The sequence below is a fragment of the Mustela lutreola genome, chromosome 2, assembly GCF_030435805.1.
Source record: "Mustela lutreola isolate mMusLut2 chromosome 2, mMusLut2.pri, whole genome shotgun sequence".
In the NCBI taxonomy this organism is placed as follows: domain Eukaryota; kingdom Metazoa; phylum Chordata; class Mammalia; order Carnivora; family Mustelidae; genus Mustela; species Mustela lutreola.
Window position 1 is genome coordinate 180067478 of NC_081291.1, and position 19307 is coordinate 180086784.

Sequence of the window (19307 nt, forward strand, 5' to 3'; positions counted from 1 at the left end):
GAAAACAGATATTTAAATATATGTATATGCACAGCAGAACTACTAACAACAATGAAAAAGTAGAAATAGTATAAATGCTCATCAATGGATGAATGAAAAAACAATTGTGATATACACATATAACAAAATATTATTCAGCCATAATAAGGAATGATATACAGATACATGCTACACAGATGAAGCTCATGAATAAAACTCAGAAACATTAGTTAAAGAAGCTAAACACAAAGGGTCACATATGGTATAATACAATTTATATGAAGTATCCAAAATAGGTAAATCCATAGAGACAGAAAGCAGATTGCTTATTGCCAGGTGCTGGGGGAAAGGAAGAATAAGGAGGAACTGCTTAATGGATACAGGGCTTCCTTTTGGAGTCATAAAATGTTTTGTAAGTAGACAGAAGTGATCGTTGCATAATATTGTGGTGGGTGCACTGAATAATTCACTCTAAGATGGTTAATTTTGTGTCGATTTCATCTTATTTTTTAAAGGGGAAAAATAAAAACAGTATGAAGTATTTATTTGGATTGAATTCATTAAATATACAGTGTATTTTGAGAGAATTAACTAACATATAATAGTGAGTATTTCAACCCATGAATATATATATACTTTGCATTTCTGTAAGTTTGTATGTTCTCTAAAGACCATTTGTGGTTACCAATATAAACTATTCTTGCATATATTTTTCATGGTTTTATTTCTAAATATTTGTATTTTTTGATGTTATTAAAATGATACTTTAAAATTTTTTGTCATTAGTATATAGAAATAAAATTGATTTTGCATATTGACCATGTATCCATTATTATATTCATCGATTTTTATCCCCATTTCTTTTACAAAGGAAGAATGCTGAAAATGCATCTCTAATGAAATAAGGAATTATGAACAACACAGTTTTAAGTGTAATATGTATAGTTTTCATCTAAGAAAAGTTTTATCTGCTTTTTAGATTTTTACTGAAATAATAAAAAAAGTCTTAAAAGGCCTTAAATGCAAGGATAGATAATACTTCAGTATAAAGAAAAAGCAAAATGCTAAAACATATTAAGTGCTCTACAAGTGAAAATTTATGAAGTATGTTTTTCTATAGTAGTACTAATACATACTCAAAAATAATCTATCACGTTTATTCTGTTTTTCTCTTAAACTAATATTTACTGTTACTTTATACCAGAAATTAATGTTAGATACTGAGGATCAACTAGTAACAGGTTAGATAATATTTGTGAAGGTTTACTTTATGTGTTTTTCACCATTCAAATTTTATTCTGACTCCTTGGTAAAGGATAATAATCTATTGGATGTTCAGAGATTTCAAATCTTAAAAAGCTATTGGAAACCATACTGTATTAATATTATGTAAGAGAGAAACCATTTATTGGAATGATATAAACTTTTCTATATCTAGACAGACAAATCACAGCCAGCAGACGTGTGATAATATTTAATAGTATTAGATAAGGATAGCTTCCTAGCTATATGCACAATATTACTACACTAAAACTAGCCTGTTAAGTCCCTATCCCTGGTTTGAAACTTTCTAACTACTCACCCTACATTCAACAAGAGTGATCTTGTCAAAATATAAGTCTGCTTACTAAGCTCTATAAATTTATTTTGAAGTTAGGATAATGATAACATGCCTCACCATGGCCTACAAGGCCTTGTTTGTAAATGATACTCACAGCCTCTTTCACCTCTTTGCTTGACCTATCTTTTGCTTCTATATTTCTGCTTAACCTGTTTCCTTCCCTCCCCCCACTCTCTCTCTTTCTCTCTGATCTCTACTCACAAAGACCTCCACTCATTTAGTCTCATGTGACTTGCAAATTCTGTTCCCTACTTCCTGAGAAGTGTTTCTTTCCTTCTTTTTTCCTGCCAGCATACTTACTGTTTTACCTCCACTGTCACTTAGTGAAGCCCTTTTCTGATTTTCCTGACCAGATTATACTGCAGATTATACCAGATTATACACAAACTTCAATGGCATCTCTCCTTCATAACATTTATACTTGATTTAAAATTTTATATCTATCATATTTTGTGATTATTTGAATAATGTCTACCTCCCATCACTGGTTTTAAGGACAAGGACTATATCTTTGCTTATTATTTTAGTCTTGTAGCCAAGAACAGAGCTTATAATAAATAGTTGCTAAATGGATGGATAGATATAAAAATTAATGACTTGGTTGAATAAATGTTAGCAATTATTTTCTCTCTGAATCAATTTTTTTGAACAACTTCTATCATTTGTATTAATAGTCTTTCTTATTTTTTGTATTTTTTAATATCAATAATGGGTAACACCTCTTAGATATCTAACAAAACCAGATTCTTCTTATTCTTCCTCTTTCTAATCTCATGAAGCATACAGTAAATTTTAAAGATACTTTTCTACATACATATAATATATATTAATTTTATATATAAACTCTGGATTTCAGAGGTAACCTGAAGTCATTTCCTGCTAACATTTGTGTTTATTGGGAAAACATCAATACTAAATCACACTGAATACTTTTAAAATTACACGGTGATTACAAACTCATAAAATATACCTTAGAACATAAATACATATTTAATAAATATTTTCTTTTTTAATAATAAAAGAAACATATACCTATTATGGAGAATTTTGGGAAAAAATATGAACAAAAAATCAAATGACTCATATTCTCATGACCTAGAGGGAAACGTTCTTAATAAGTGGTTTTATATCTTTTCATGTTTTTTTTTTGCTCTAGCACAGTTTAAAAATTTAAAAAGTTTTGATTTTTATTTCACTCAGTATTATATAAGAAATACTTCAATGTTATTTATGTCTACAACATAAATATAAATTTTAATGGTTGTATAATATGCAACTCCATCACCCTGGCATATGATCTCATCCTCAAGTTAACCTTGTGGTTCAAGATGGCTGTGAAGCTCTAGACATCACATCTGTGTTCTAGATAGCAAAAGGGGATGCATCAGTCCAAAAGGTTTGACCTCAAATTGACAGAGCTCATTTTAAACAGCCTAGAAATACCACAAAACACCTTCATTTACAACTCCACTTACATCTCATTTGCTAGAACATGTTTGGTCATAGCTAGCTGCAAAATATGTTAGAAACATTAGGCCTTTTTAGTTGGATGTACTGCTCTCTCAAAATAAAGTTCTGTTAATGAGAGAGTAAAAGGAGAATGGATATTACATGACAACCAGTAGTTTACTCCATTCAACTAAAATCCATTTTCTCTTCTTCCCGGGCTAACTTACATTTTCTGATTCCCCTGTAATTGGGTATAATAATGTGAATGGGATGTACCCAATGAAATATGTGCCACTTCTGAAATTTTAAGAAGGCGGATTATCCTCTCCACAGAGAAGAGGAGGAGGAACTCCTGACAACTGGAAATACTGACTTTAGACTATTAAGACAGTGAGAATAATAATATTCTTTTGTGTTTAAATTACACATTGGGGTTTATTTGTAATACAGTTGACATTACCAGAATATTAGCTATATAATTTATCATTCAAACAAGGAAACTATTAAAAATGAATGGGGTACAATTAATAATTAGTCTAGGACAATAACACCACCACCAACAACAACAAACAGAACATTCCAGGCAAACCAGGACTGGTCATCCAAGCAATTAATATACTGTTTTTAAATAGAAAAAAAATAACTATTATATATTTTCTGTACCTATTTCTTTATTGTAAGATCTATAATGTGGGTTTCTTTTTATTTTTTTTAAGATTTTATTTATTTATTTGAAAGAGTGAGAGGGAGTGGGGAGAGGCAGAGAGAGAAGCAGACTCACCACTGAGCTCTTTAATAACAAAGAGCCCAACACAGGGCTCAAGGCTTGATCCCAGGATATGGGGCTGAATCCCAGGACCCCAGGATCATGATGTGAGCTGAAGGAATATGTTTAATTGACTGAGCCACTGAGGTGTCCCTAATGTGGTATTTCTTAGAGCACTTCTCAATAGCAACCATGAAGAAATCCCGTCTAATGTGCATCAGAAAGCACTGCTTTTAAGGAAAGCATATAATTTGATTAAATGAATAAAATTATTAAATTGAGCAAACTAAATCAACAATAAGATTAATATTACATCTCCAAATGTGGTCTATAGAATAAGCAAACATTCAAAGGAAAAAATGTGTGTGCGTGTGTCTGTGTATATATATTTAAATCCTACTTTCATGCTTTTATTTAAAAGACTTTTTAAATTACACTGATATTATGCTATACATTGCTACCTAATTATAGGTGAGCTGAAGACTAAGTTAATTATTACATTTATGGGCATAAGAGATTTTGCTTTGCTAAAATAAAACAAAGTCAAACCATTTTAAGCAACTATTTTGCTTACTATGGTACATTAGTTCAAAATACTAATTGCATGGAATACAAATTACAAAAACCTATTTAATATTTAATGCTGACCTATGCTTTTTGAAGCTTGACTGGTTAACATAAATTTTCTAAAATTTGCAGTCTACCTATCAACCATTAAAAATCCATATGTTCTATTTTTTATCTTCATCTTTAATAACAAAGTGCAGGATTAATAACCATCTGGAGTTAATACTTCACAGATGTGATTCAGATCATCAACTGTTCTAAACCAGTCATTCATTCTTTGAAAGTATATTAAGTCTTGATTGGGGTTGCTTAAATAGCTTATATGCTATTTTATAAGCCTTTATTTCATAGGTAAGTATCTTTCCCACCCACCTTTCAACTTTAATTTTAGTGGAAAAAATTGGTAATGAGAAAATGGATTGGATTGTCTAAAATACAAAAATAGGAGTAAATGTATAAACTTCTCTTCCTGTACTCAAGCTGACAATGCTGAATAAGAATTCAGTTCAATTTTCACAACCATTTAGTTTTATATTCACAGATGATTTGGCCCAAAGATTATATCAAACTGTTCCAGGACGAATGACAGTTGCAAAATATAGCCTTTAACCAATATCTTCTCTGAAATAATTTGCTACTTATTTATATATTCAGTTATCCAAACAAATTTTATTGAACATCTGTCATATGACAATCACTATATTGCCTAATTCAAATACAGATGACACACCCAATCCATCTGAGAGTTTACAATCTGGTAGGAGACAGATATTCAAATATTGCGAGAGAAATGCTATGATACGCACCGAGTTCTAGGTATCCCCAAAAAGAAGCCTCCTAATTCAACTTTCTGCAGTATAAGTCTCCCCAGAAAAGATGGAAAATCGTCTTTGCTTTTAAAGACCAATAAAAAAAAGCCAGAGAGGGCGCCTGGGTGGCTCAGTGGGTTAAAGCCTCTTCTGCCTTCAGCTCAGGTCATGATCCCAGGGTCCTGGGATGGAGCCCCGCATTGGGCTCTCTGCTCAGCAGGGAGCCTGCTTCCCTTCCTCTCTCTCTCTGGCTGCCTCTCTGCCTACCTGTGATCTCTGTCTGTCAAATAAATAAATAAAAATTAAAAAAAAAAAAGCCAGAGAAAATAAGATTGGTTGGCAAGAGAACTTTCTAGATAAACTCAATCACGTGGTCTTATATCCAGAAACAGAATAAGTTACATAGAAGAAATTACAAATGTCTCTGTAGAAAAAGCTGGAGGCAGGAATGGTTGAAGGGCAGAGAATATCAGAAGGTAGAAACGAAAGAGCAGCTGTGGGCTGCAGGTAAAGGGGAATCAGGATGAAATAAAAATTAGATCTTTAGTTTTCAGATCAGTTCTGGCCATAGGATGAGGGTGTGCTGGAAAGGCTGGTGGGAAGCCCTGGAGAAAAACGTAAAGCAAGTGGATAATTTAAAACACATCCATGGTGATTTGGAGAAAAAATGAGGAGCAAAGTGATGCTGTAATGATAGAGAATGATTTTAAAGAGCTTTAAGGAGGTAGAATCAATAGGATTTGGTGACTGGCTGTGGGGTTTAAGGATAAGTCAGTTACTTAAAACATGAAGAATTAAATTTATAAGAATGTCTGGCCTATTATATTTCATCTACTTGTTAAGTAGTTTACTAAAAATCCCTTAGAGTTCATTAAAGAATTTAGCATTTGCATTGTGCCTGCTTTGGATTTAGATGTAGACTTTGTTAACAAATGAAATGGTTTATAAATATCTTGAATGATTCTGGTTAAAATAATTATAACTTTTTGATAAAACCAGAAACTGAATTTAGATTATGCAATATGGGAATTCATGTTTAAAGAACAACTGTAAACTCCTCTTGGAAGTAGGAGACTAGAAGATAAAACTTTATAAATAATAATGTAAAAAAAAAAAACAAAGAAAATAAAGGAAAGACTACATTATGTCATTCAATGGTAATTGGGTAAATGAGACTCAGACCTTTAAAAACAAATACACTTGGGGAAAACACCATTATGAATATACAGAAAAAGAGGTGCCTGTATGACTCAGTGGGTTAAAGCCTCTGCCTTTGGCCTAGGTCATGATCTCAGGGTCCTGGGACTGAGCTCTGCATCGGGCTCTCTGTTAAGTAGGGAGCCTGCCTCCCCCCCACTCTGCCTATCTCTCTGCCTACTTGTGATCTCTGTCTGTCAAATAAATAAATAAAAAGTCTTTTAAAAAGAAAAGAATATACAGGAAAAAATAGCAGAAGTACTGGAAAAATGAATTGCATACATACTTATTTTTCAGCTGCCCAGAGAATACGGGCTAATGACATAGCCACATCAGTAAATACTTCACATCTGATTTCCTAAATCATCCTTATTGCTTTTCTCTTACTTCTCTTCTTCACCATAGAATCAATCTCTTCATTATCTAATACAAGTTCTTTCAACTGGTGAAAGACAAAGAAGCAACTTGTTTATTTGTTCTTTTGTTTGTTTGTTTGTTTTGCAGAGGATGCTATACAGGAAGGAATATTCTGAGATAGAGAAAAGTACCACAAATCACAGTTTCTCAGCATTATCAACAATAGACAAGCTATGGAAAGAGCCCAAATGTCCAACTGATAAATGGATAAGGAAAATGTGGTATACACACACATACATATCTATATGATGGAATATAACTCAGCCATAAAAAAGAAAAGTCTTGCTATTTGCAGTAATGTGGATGGAGCTAGAGAGTATAATGTTAAGCAAAAGAAGTGAGAGAAAGAAAAAATAGTGTAAGACTCCACTCATATGTGAAATTTAAGAAATAAAACAAATGAACATGGCGGGGAAAAAAGAGCCAAACCAAGATAGGCTCTTAACTATAGAGAATAAACTAAGTTTTGATGATGGGGAGATGGGCAGGAGATGGGCTAAATGGGTGATGGAGATTAAGGAGTGCACTTGTGATGAGCTCTGGGTATTGTATGTAAGTGATGAACCACTAAATTCTATGCCTGAAACTAATATTACACTGTATGTTAACTAACTGGAATTTAAATAAAAACTTGGAAGGAAAAAAAAAGAAATCACAGTTGCCCAGATATTAAATATTTTAAAATTTATGCACTCTAATAAATTTCATTCATATTCATTCATCTGCTTCCTCTCATTGGCAGTGTTTCACCGCCTTCTTCTTGCTGTCACTGTTGCTGCCACCACCACCGCCGTGATCATCATCCTCAGGTTTACAATGTGCCTTTGCAATTTGATGGCTCAAGTAAGGGAATTCATTTTAAGAATACCCAAGGACTGAATCTGGAAATGTAGCAGCAACCTGGTCAGCTCCAGAAGTGTTGACGACTCCCATCTTTTTCTCATGGTCTTTTCACTGCATGTGCTATGCTCTCCTCTTCTGCTCCTTTAACTGCTGCCATTTTCTGCTCTCAGAATTTCTACTTGCACATGACTTCAATTCATTATTCTTCTTTTCTGTATTTTTTTTCTGTATCATTATTCTCCTTTTCTGTATTTTTCAGTGTATGTATCTTTACGGAACAAGTTTCAGATTGTTCTTATCCTGTGTGGAAATCCCTAAATTCCTAAAAAGGAATCTGATTAGTTTAATAACTTAAGGAAATCATATGTAAGAGGTGAGAGGTAGCTAGTTAGCTAATGAACTGCATGACTTTTGAGGAGGTTTCCACCTGTGTCCCAATAAGATGTGGTTGAGGGAGTAGGACATCTTAGCACTAACCATAATGGATAACCTTTAATAAAGACTCTAGGTCAATTTACTTAGAAGATGGTGTGAGAATGACAAATTATAACATTTCTCTTATTTTTTTCTCTAATTTTACTAACATTTATAATAAATTTATTTCTATGATGTGATTTATTTTTTATTTTTGGATGAGATTACTCCATATCTTACCCTAATTAGCTTATACTCAATAACAGACATGTATAAAGATATGAGACACAAAGAAATAAACACAAAAGAGATACACTAAAGGAATCTTTCTCTAGTTCTTTTCCAAGAGAAAAAATATCAAAACAATCTAAACATGCACCAAATATTCTTATGCCACTAAGTAAAGAACTGTCTTTAAAAATTAACCATCTTTTCGTACCCACTTAAGCCCCCATGTTGCATCACCACTTCCTCATATCAGGGAGATCATATGATAGTTGTCTTTCTCTGCTTGACTTATTTCGCTAAGCATGATACGCTCTAGTTCCATCCATGTTGTCGCAAATGGCAAGATTTCATTTCTTTTGATGGATGCACAGTATTCCATTGTGTTTATAAAAATAAAAAAAAATTAACCATCTTTTGCTTTGAGACATCCTTTGGTTTTCAAAGATGAATATCTTTTTCTCAGCACTTTTTAATAACTACATATCTTTTTATAAAACATCTGTGTCATTCTAACAAGACTGTAACTAGATTAAGACTGCATTTGAACCACCTTATAGCCTCCACAGTATCAGTCACAATGTTGAAACCAATGCATGGTTGTAGGTACACTGAATGACTAATAATCCTGGCTTTGGGATTAAGATGACCCTGGCCTTAACACCAGTTCCTTCAGTCAATATCACCATAAACTTAAGCAGGTTATAGGACTTTTCTCAGGTTTATTTTTCTCATGCATAAAATGATACTAGTAATATTTACTTCACATAGATATTATTAGGACTAAATTTTAGAAGTTTATAAAATGTATAAACTTTTATACATGTCATGGTTCTTACTGCAGAACTGTGACATTAGTAATTTGAACATTCTGAGACAAAAATTTGCATTGGGTCTCCTGTGAAGCCAAGATACATGGAACTAAATTTCTAAGAGCTCCCAGGAATATCATGGTCTACTACTCAACCTGTACATCACAGAAAAGTTTTGAAGTCTTCCTTTATTGATTTTTAAAGAATAATAGCAATAATGCCAGATAAACAAAGGCATAAGAACTTGATTTACTTTTTTTTAATTAAATGAACTTAAAAATAAAGCCAAATACAACTGACAATAAAGATCAAGTGAAAAATTTAGACCATTCACTGCATAAAAACAGAAGGTGGGGAAAATTAAAATCTTAATTTGCAAAACTATTTAAGCAAATGTTTCAGCCAATTATATAATGTCTATGACAGTTGAAAATGCAAGGAACCACTTCAAAATATGCCAGAGCATTCAGTTCTTCTTAACAAGGCCTGCCTCAGGAGAAACTATTTTATCAAAGCCTAACCTACTTGAAGGATGGAAAATTGGTCCAGCAGGTTCTAGCCGTCCATGTAGAAAGAGGAAAATAACCAACTCCAACTCCCTCTGGCCCTGCTATCCCACCTAATGGTGAAATTCAGAGTCCAGGGGCACAGGCTCATCAAAGAAAGAAGTCCAATTATGGAACTAGAGAAGATTTTCCCAACCCCACTACCTCACTACTATATTACAGAGGTCTGCTGACCTCAGTTTCTTTTACTCAGACATCATGTCCACCTTTTAATAACAAATTACAAGATGTGCTAAAAGGCAAAAATAAAACTACTGGTTGAAGAGACTAAAGAAGCATTAGAACCAGTCAGATAAAGCAAGAATGTTAGAATTATCAGACCAGCAATTGTTAAAAGTTATGCTAAGTGTTTAATAGATAAAGAAGACAATGTGCAAGAAAAAATGGGTAATGTAGAGAAATAAATGAATCAAAAGAAATGGAAAAGGTCAAGAACAATGTAGCAAAAGTACTCTTGATATTCACCTGGATCATGATCCTAGGCAGGGTCATGAGATTGAGCCCTGCAAAGGACTCCACACTGGGCAGGGGGCCTACTTAACATTCTCTCTCTCTTCCTCTGTCTCCTTCTGCCCCTCCCTACTGCTCTTATGTGTTCTCGCACTTAAAAAAAAAAGAAAAAAAAAGTCTCTGAGTTTGGGAATATGGCAATAGAAACTTCTAAAACTGAAGAACAATTTCTTTCAAATGTGAACCATAGATTGAAATTAATATGATGGATATTTAGAAACTACTACATATGCTGAGAAGTTTCTCAGAATAAAAACTAGGTACCAGTTTTGAAAGCAGTAACTGAAACAATCCATTTTTTAAAATGTTATAATCAAAGCTTATGTTTTCAGAATTCAAACACATACATATAAGTTTTCAGTAATTTCAATGTATTATAAAATGCATAAAAATGCAACACGGAAGTCTGCTATAATAAATTAGTTCCTATGATATGAAATATAGAAATTATAAACAAAAATAGAAATTAATTATTAGTAGTTAATCCATTCCCTATCACTAATACATTCTATCTTTGGTTTCTCAAACTTTGGAACAATGATATTAGGAAATGCCTGTCTCTAAAATATGGAATATAGTACCTTTTCACACAGTTTAATTGAATGTAAGACTCTTTTATTATAAAAATCTTTCATTTTTGTTCACTATAAAGATCATTAGCAACTGAATTATATGCTCACTTACAGTTTTATCTAGACATGAATGACCTATACCCTAGTCTCCTAACCACTTCAGGGTAAATTTCCTAATACCAATTTACTATGTTTAACATATAAGATCATATATCTTGTATCATCTTGCATTTTACAAACCCTAAAAGTTATCTAAGCCACAACCTGCCAAAATGCCTATATATTTGAGTTCAATATTTTCCATCTGAGTTTTCTAATCTTTAATTATCATAATTAATAGAAAATTCAACTTAATATATCCAACAGCACTTTTTTTTTCTATTAGTATTCAATTTTCTCTTAATCTTTTTGTTAAGGTGTACTTAACTGTTGAAAAGGAAGCTTGATTTTGAGTATTGGAGTGCCTATAACCATGTCCACTACAACTCTGTATAAAAGATCTGATGTACTATATATACAAGCAGTCAAAACAGAAGAGGGGGGAAAAATCTGGGATAAGCAAACCTTTCATTTTCTTGCCAACAATATTACTAAGAATAAAAATAAATAGTGAAAAATCTTTCAGGTGGTTGACTAAATGCTTAAAAATCAAGTTCTTGCATCAACATTAAGTATTTGTAATACTTAATCAAATAATACCTTATGGAATTATTATTATTATTATTATTATGAAATGTTATCTTTTAACTCTCAGATTTTATTAGGTGTAAGTACTGTTAATAATTGGTATGCAGTTACCCAAACAAGTCATTTATCTTTTTGATTACAGTATCAAAACTAAAAAGTCACAGTGCTATTAAATCTTAAGTAGTATCAAACATAATTTTAAAAGCTCAAAGAAAACAATGTAAGTCTTTAATCATCAAGTTTCTTTTTTATGTTATGAAGTCTTTCATTTTTCTAGTGGGTACCAGTTACTTTTTATTTGTCAGAATTAATATTAAGCCAGGGTGCCCCAATGTGACATACCCCACTGTTATATGGCATTGCATGGGAACGCATCTGTAATGTGTATTAAGGATTCTGAATGTCACATTCAACTACAGATCTTATGGTATCATTCTCTTTCATCTACAATGTTACATATTGACTAAAACGAAATCAGAAGAAAAATATCAAAGGAAAGGAGTAAACATGAATAAATGTTTCAAGAAAATTTATATAATTTTTCTTTAACACCTTTTCAGTTTATGAGAACAAATTCAAGAGATACATTTTTTCAAGTTCTTCTTTAGTACAAAGGTATTGTATGAACAGTATCTTTCATGTTTCTTTTTTCTCATTAGCATTAAAATGGTATGTCTTCTTAAAGACTATCTTCTTCCCAGGAGATTTTTAAAATTAAACAGGTCTTTCAGTTTTGCAAGGAGTAAGATTTAGTATTAACCAGGTATTAGTTATAGCAAATGAAAAATCCAGAACATATGCCTGTGCTTAATATTTATGAAACCATTTCTTTAGTATTCATTAACAACTTCTGTAGTGCTATGCAAAAATTTTTATTCATGTAGCATTCTTTCATTGATTATCATGGCACTATTAGCTACTCTGCTATATTATCATAATTTTATTATGTTAGTGTAGTACACTGACAGATCAAGGATGAAAGGGACATTAACAGGATAAAGTTCTTAAGAGCTTTAAATTATGTAGACATGAAATTCTTTTTTTTTTTTTTTAAAGATTTTATTTATTCATTTGACAGACAGAGATCTCAAGTAGGCAGAGAAGCAGGCAGAGACAGGAGGAAGCAGGGAGGGAGAGAGGAGGAAGCAGGCTCCCTGCTGAGCAGAGAACCAGATGTGGGGCTAGGATCCCAGGACCCTGGGATCATGACCTGAGCAGAAGGCAGAGGCTTTAACCCACTGAGCCACCCAGGGGCCCCAGTAGACATAAAATTATTGACATAAGACCATGAGAGTACAGTGTTAAGAATTATAACAAGTGGTTACCAAAATCTTTGATATATTCATTCTTTTCTAACACTAAGCCTCATTCTATATACAAGTATAATTATTCTATTTCACTTCATTCTCAATACATTAATAATGTCCTATTACCTATATTTTGAACATCCTTTCCTAACAATTTTCTAAGGAGCCTTTCATTTCCACAGGTATACATTATTATCCAAAAAAAAAAAGCGTTAATACTTTCTGTTTGTTTAACTGAATCCAGAAAGTTTTTACATTTACTTGTATGTACTGGGACTGAGCTATATACTAAGTCAATTAAGACACTGAAATTCTAGGTCTTCCACAATATGGTTAGCCTACAGTCACTGTCTTATTTCCCACAAAACCTTCACTCCAAGCACACAAATTATTTTCAACATTCTCAAAACTTAATGCGCACATTAAAGAATGTTGTGCCTTTCTTCAAGTTACTCTCTTTGCCTAACAGAAGCTTTCCAGCCTCTTGTCCAACCCATATGGGATTCTTTCACAGTTTAGCAGAAAGAGTTAATGTCATCCATATACCACATACCAAAATTGCTGACCAGAATTAATCCCTCCCTTCATTATCCTTTCACAAACCATCATGCAAAACTGCTTGAAGACAGTCTTTGACCTTATGATTGTGCAGCACGATCTCTATACTCTGAGGCTTCTGGAGCACCCTAACAAGGTACTTGGCACAAAGAGCATAAAATGGAAGTTTGTCAAACTGAATTATGGACATAATGTATTTTAAATATTGGCGCATATGACAAGCAAGCATTTCAGTAAATATAAACATATATATATATATATATATATATATATATATATATATATGCACACATATATATATACACATATATATATTTCTTTTTCATTTTTGCAAGCCTAAGAATTCATTTGTTCAAGACTACTCACTTATCTATGTTCCACATTCTCTAACCAAAGGTGCTTACCTCCTACTCAAATAACCTGTAATGCTTTTATTCACAGACATTGTAAATGTCTACTCCATTTAGAAACACGATACTAGGTAGGATGGCTATTTTAAGTTAATAAAAAAACTATAAAGCCATTTACTAACTCACATATTTTATATGGTATATAATTTCAAAAATGTCTCTTAGTTCAAGTCTTTATAGAAAATTTATCAGTTGAAAAGTTATTCCTAGGAAATACTTCATTCAGAGAAATACCAATTACTTGATATAAAGTTGCCAAATTTATCTAGTTGTCTTTTTTACCCATGACATACTTGTGAAACCAACTCAAGTAGTGTCTCTGAAAAAAAGTCAACTTTAGTTAAAATGGCCATTCATATTAGCGTGCCTCGATAAACCTGACAACCTGAAAAAAGTCATACAATTTCAAATAGATATAATTAAAATTTTAACACAGATATAAATGGTAGTTTAAATGTTACAAACTGAAACATAAAAAATTCTTTTTTAAAAAGATTTATTTATCTGAGAGTGTGAGAAAGAGAGAGAGAGAGAGGAAGAATGGGGGACAGAGGGACAGAGGGAGAGGGAAAAAGGAGGCTCAAGCAGACTCTATGCTGAGTGTGGAGCCCAGTGGAGGGGCTTGATCTCACAACCCTGAGATCATAACCTGAATCGAAACCAGGAGTTGGACACTTAACTGGATGTATCACTCAGGTACCCCTTCAAAAAATATTTCTAAGGTACCTAAATACTGCTGTTTATTGGACTATAAGTGTTCTTATACAGATCATAAAGACATGAAAATTCCATTTTACTTGGTTACCAGGAACATTACACACATTAAGCATTGAATAATTTCTGAGAAATTGGTGACAAGCAACACTATAGTTTGTTCTAACAGAAAATACTACTAAAGCAAAGGCTTAAGTGGAAGAAACCAAAACAGTGATAGCCTTGCCCTTTTTTTTTTTTTTTTTTTTGCACATGTGAAGAATTTTATGAATACTGCAGCATTTCTCAGATATAGGTGGAACCAAGTTTAACCCTCAATTCTTTCATTTAATAGCTATATAAATGTGGATGCATTACTTAAAACACTCTGAATCTCTGCTTCATCATTGGTAAACTGGGAATAATGATTCCCAGAGTTTCTGTAAGATTTGAAAGTGCTCAATAAGTATTCTCTTAAAATGTCATAAACTGATTTTAAATAGATTTTAAATTATTTAACTAATATTCATGATTTCTCATTCTCACTATTTTTAAAGCCTTTTTCAAAGTTCTTCATCCTTATTATTTCCTTGTTTTAACCTATAAAGAGCTTTAAGTAAACTTCATTCTCATCAGTAATATACCCACTTCACTAAAAGAGGAATTGAAACTGAATGTATTCTTTAAAACTTAAGTAAATTACCTGTACATTTTACTGTTTCCCTGGATTTACCTTGGGTTTCACCTAATTCATGTAGCTTCATCTGTATCTATTATAAAGTATGTCCATACGCTCTCATTTTCCTACTGCTTTTCTTGTTTTTCTGTTTCTTGTTTTCTCAGTTTTCCTACTGCTTTCACTTGCTATGTGTGCACTACTATTTGAGGGATAATCTAAAAGTAAGATAGCTCATTACAAAAGTGACATTCCAAGGTAATTGAGTATTTAATTTACATCTTAAAATCTGAATCCCTGTGTGATTTTTCCCTCTGTAGTTTATACATGTTGACCACTGGCCTTTATATTTACAAAGTAGAATCTTACAGGAAATAAAAAGCATACATGTGTTAACAGTAAGAATCTGCTTGGCTTAGAATTTCTGCTGCACTAATTCTTAGCTCTGTAATCTTGTATAGGTTATTTAATGTATCTGAGTCTCAATTTCCATATCTTTCAATGGGGTAAAATTATTCTTGATTTCTAGGACTCATGTGAGTAAACTGCTTTGAACAAAGCCTAGCATATGGTAAATGCTTGATAAGTATTAACCATCTCTTCCTTTTCCAGCTTATTCTATCCTACTTATTTTCTCCTATATTCTCCTTCCTTTCTTCTTTCTCCCTCTCCTCCCGCAAATCCATGGCTGGTGTCCAGAATGTTCATCTCAGTCAAGTACTATGTGTATCAAGGGAAGAAAAGAAATCTGAATCAATTATACAAATGTCAGCATAAATAATTGGCCTTTCATGAACTTTCCAAAGCTCCACTCTGTTACCAGTGCCATGATGAAGATGCAAGCTTTAGTCAAAAAAATATATGTTTATAAAAAATAAAAAATTAAAAAAAAAATAACTTAGTTCAGATTAAATCCCATCACTCACTACTTAGCCTAAAACTTGTTGGTACTTTGCATTCCTTACCCTCTTTAAGGCAAGGTTTCTCTGACTGGGAAACAGAACTAAGATATACATCATCAGGCAATTGTGAAAATAAAACGTAAAATTCTTAATTCAGTGTCTGCAAATAGAGAACTTTGGGGTAAGCATTACTTTTCAAACAGTTCTGCCCCTTCCCTAAGTAATAAACCAGTAATAGTAGGGGGAAAAAATCTCCCTTTCACAACACCTATGACAAGATCAGCAAGAGAACAGCAGTAAGTTTATTTGTAACGTTTTAAGTCCTTGTCTCCTCCTCATCAGTTCCTTTGAAATGCAGCCTGGTCAAGACAAATACAATCACTGCAGCATGGATGTAACTCCTTTTGTCCCTCACACAATTCTTTGGTTATGACAAAGTATTTTTTGTCATTTAAAAAAAAATGGAAAAGTAGCACTTATAAACTTTATAAGTTCTTACAATGACAGAAGAAACATATATATGTATATATATCTCTTGGAAGATAATTTTTTTAAAAAATGTTTCATTCACTTCTTGAAATTAACTGTAATAAATTAAACATGCTTAGTAAAGTCAATAAATATTGATGTTTAATAAAAATAAGATGATGAAAGTATATAGTTTCAAAGATATATTTTCAGAAATGGTTTGATGAGACCTTTTTGAGAATAAGATGAAAATTTCAGAAAAAATAAAATTAGCCTATTAAAACAAACCAATCTAAAGAGACAAATAGCCTGTTGAAAAAAGAGAGGAAGATTTAACTCTTCATAGAAAATTATAGTTGAAAATACACATATTAAGTGAGTAACTATTGCTATAAAAGGTCAAATTCAAACAATATTTGAATGATTTTAAAAAATAAAACATTTTCAGTCAACTTCTTTTAGGGTTAAATTTGCAGATGTAATGGAAAAAGCAATGCAAAAATATCAACTAAGAATCTGGTGAATGAAAAAAATACAATTTCTGAAAAAAGGAAGAAAAGCTAACCCAAGTATATCTGAATAACAGCTAACTACCTCCATTATTGAAAATTTTGCTAAATTAGACAAAATCTAATAAAAAATTCACAAACCACACTTTTACTTTAACTTGAAATTTATAAAAAAAAGGAATGGAAATACATTGTAATGTCAAAATGATATGAAATACATTAAACCATATTAAAAAGCAATTCTTTATTTTTATTTTTTAATTTTTTATAAACATATAATATATTTTTATCCCCAGGGGTACAGGTCTGTGAATCACCAGGTTTACACAGCAATTCTGACCACAGCTAAAATTATATCAGTACTTGAAAAATTGTGGTTTGTAAATTACACACCCTTAAATTACACATGCCTTTCAAAAGCAAGAACTCAGCTAACAAAAACCCAATCATAATATTCCTTTTTGTCAAGTTCAAAAAACACATACTACTTTAGTACACTCATATTTTCTAATAAAAAACAAATTGTTAATATGTGTAAAATCCACTTATGATAATTTAAAGTTTGTTTATGGACAAATACCCACTGAGGTTATCAAGTTTAATAAACCTGTATATAAAAAACTCTCTTGAACTTATACACAGAATTTTTTTCTGAGAAAACATTTATATGGGAAACAGTCTAATTTACTGTATGTATATATGTAAAAAGGCTATGTTAAAAAATGACTAATTTAAAAGAAGCAAAGATTTTATACAACATTCTCATTGGTTACAAGTTCTAACTGCATTTTAATCTTTTCTTTGGAATTTTAGTTATATGCTAAAATTAATACTAACTGAAGCCCAAATCCACTATCTTTTAACTATTATAACAGACCCTAAAAACCTAGTAAGGATGAAAAATTTAAAAACATAGTTAAACTTACCCCATTTAATGGATATGTTTTCCATCCTAGCTCTCCCAGCACAGTTGTTGTATCAAGTAACACAACTGGAATTTAAAAAAAAAAAAAGTACATGAATTTCTCAATTGATGTAAAAATGTTATTTAAAATATTAATGCCAACTATATTTACTATTACTCATTGCATTAGTTTTAATATGCTGCATTACTTACTATAAAATTAACTGTATACTAAATACTAATGTAATAATAATACTAAGTAATGATAAAATATATGAGGTAGTTATAACTTATTTTCAAAATATGTAACTTGTGTTTAACAATGCTAAATAAAACAGATAACTGAGAAAAAGACCCAAAAGTCATTTTTAATAGTTGGCTTTTAAAACTGATAAATGTTGATGGAGATAATCCAGATGATGTGACTGCCAGGTGACCCTTGAGCTGGACCCAGACAATAGAGGTCTCCTCACTCCCCTCCCCCATCCTCAGAATGTAAGCTCTGCCTGCTGTTTCCCTAGAGGAAGCTGGTTCCAAGGACATAGCCTTGGGAGAGTAACATGTTGCTGAGACCACGTGGATGAATGAACCCAGTTATGACTTCTATGAAAACTTAAAGATTCTGGTGGAAATCTTGCAGCTGCCTAAGACAAGTAAGTTCCCTTGCTTATTAACCCTCCCACCTACCAATCTGGAGTGGTCTGTTTCTTTCTGCACTCTCTCTTGGCCTGTGTGAACAGGGGGACCAGTTTGAGGACAAATAATGAAATAATCACCTTTGTCTTCCCTACCACTCCACTTTCATATATAGTCTTTTTATACCACATTAAAGCAAGAAAAACTGTGTTAAAGAGGCTTCTGTAGTTTTTTCATGTTATTAAATGCCCTTATATTTGATTTGCAAAGTATGAAAACAAGTAATTTTTTAATAAACCTATCTTTAAAGCATAGATTACATTATTATTGTACATGCAGGTATACTGACAGCTGAGGCAAAAGCAAAAACAAAATCCATGCATATTTTTCTCTGACCAAAAGTTACTCACAATCTGATCAAAACGCAGACATAAAAACAAATGATTAGAATATAATCTGTTAAATTTTAAAATGGAAGATTATATAAAAGCCTAGCAATTAAGTTACATTAGGGCTAGTATGGAGGTCTGGGAGAATTTCACAAAGGAGATGCAATTTGAGCTGACCTAGGACAAAGGGACTTTCAATTAGATGTGATAAGAAACAAATGGTTTACTTTTAGAATAAAGTAACAGAGCTATAACTAAATCATTTTTCAGTTGCTGGAGTCAGGACTAGGAATGGGCATTATTTGGGGAACTAGCAGGATAAAAATGAGGTTGGAAAGATAGAGATCAAATGGGGAGGATTTTTGTGGTGTTTCCAGCAGATAAATGTGTAGGGTCCATGACTCAGACCTTTATTTTTAAC

The 19307-nt window shown here is 32.1% G+C and overlaps 1 protein-coding gene across 4 annotated transcripts in view; it reads right to left on the minus strand.

The window, feature by feature from the left end:
- The window catches only part of EPHA6 (EPH receptor A6), an 878132-nt gene that overhangs the window by 790751 nt on the left and 68074 nt on the right, over positions 1-19307 (minus strand). For all 4 annotated transcript variants that reach the window (XM_059164403.1, XM_059164402.1, XM_059164404.1 and 1 more), the window contains exon 2: positions 17884-17948. In XM_059164403.1, the coding sequence (XP_059020386.1) occupies positions 17884-17948 (65 nt within the window). The remainder of the gene's footprint in view (positions 1-17883; positions 17949-19307) is intronic.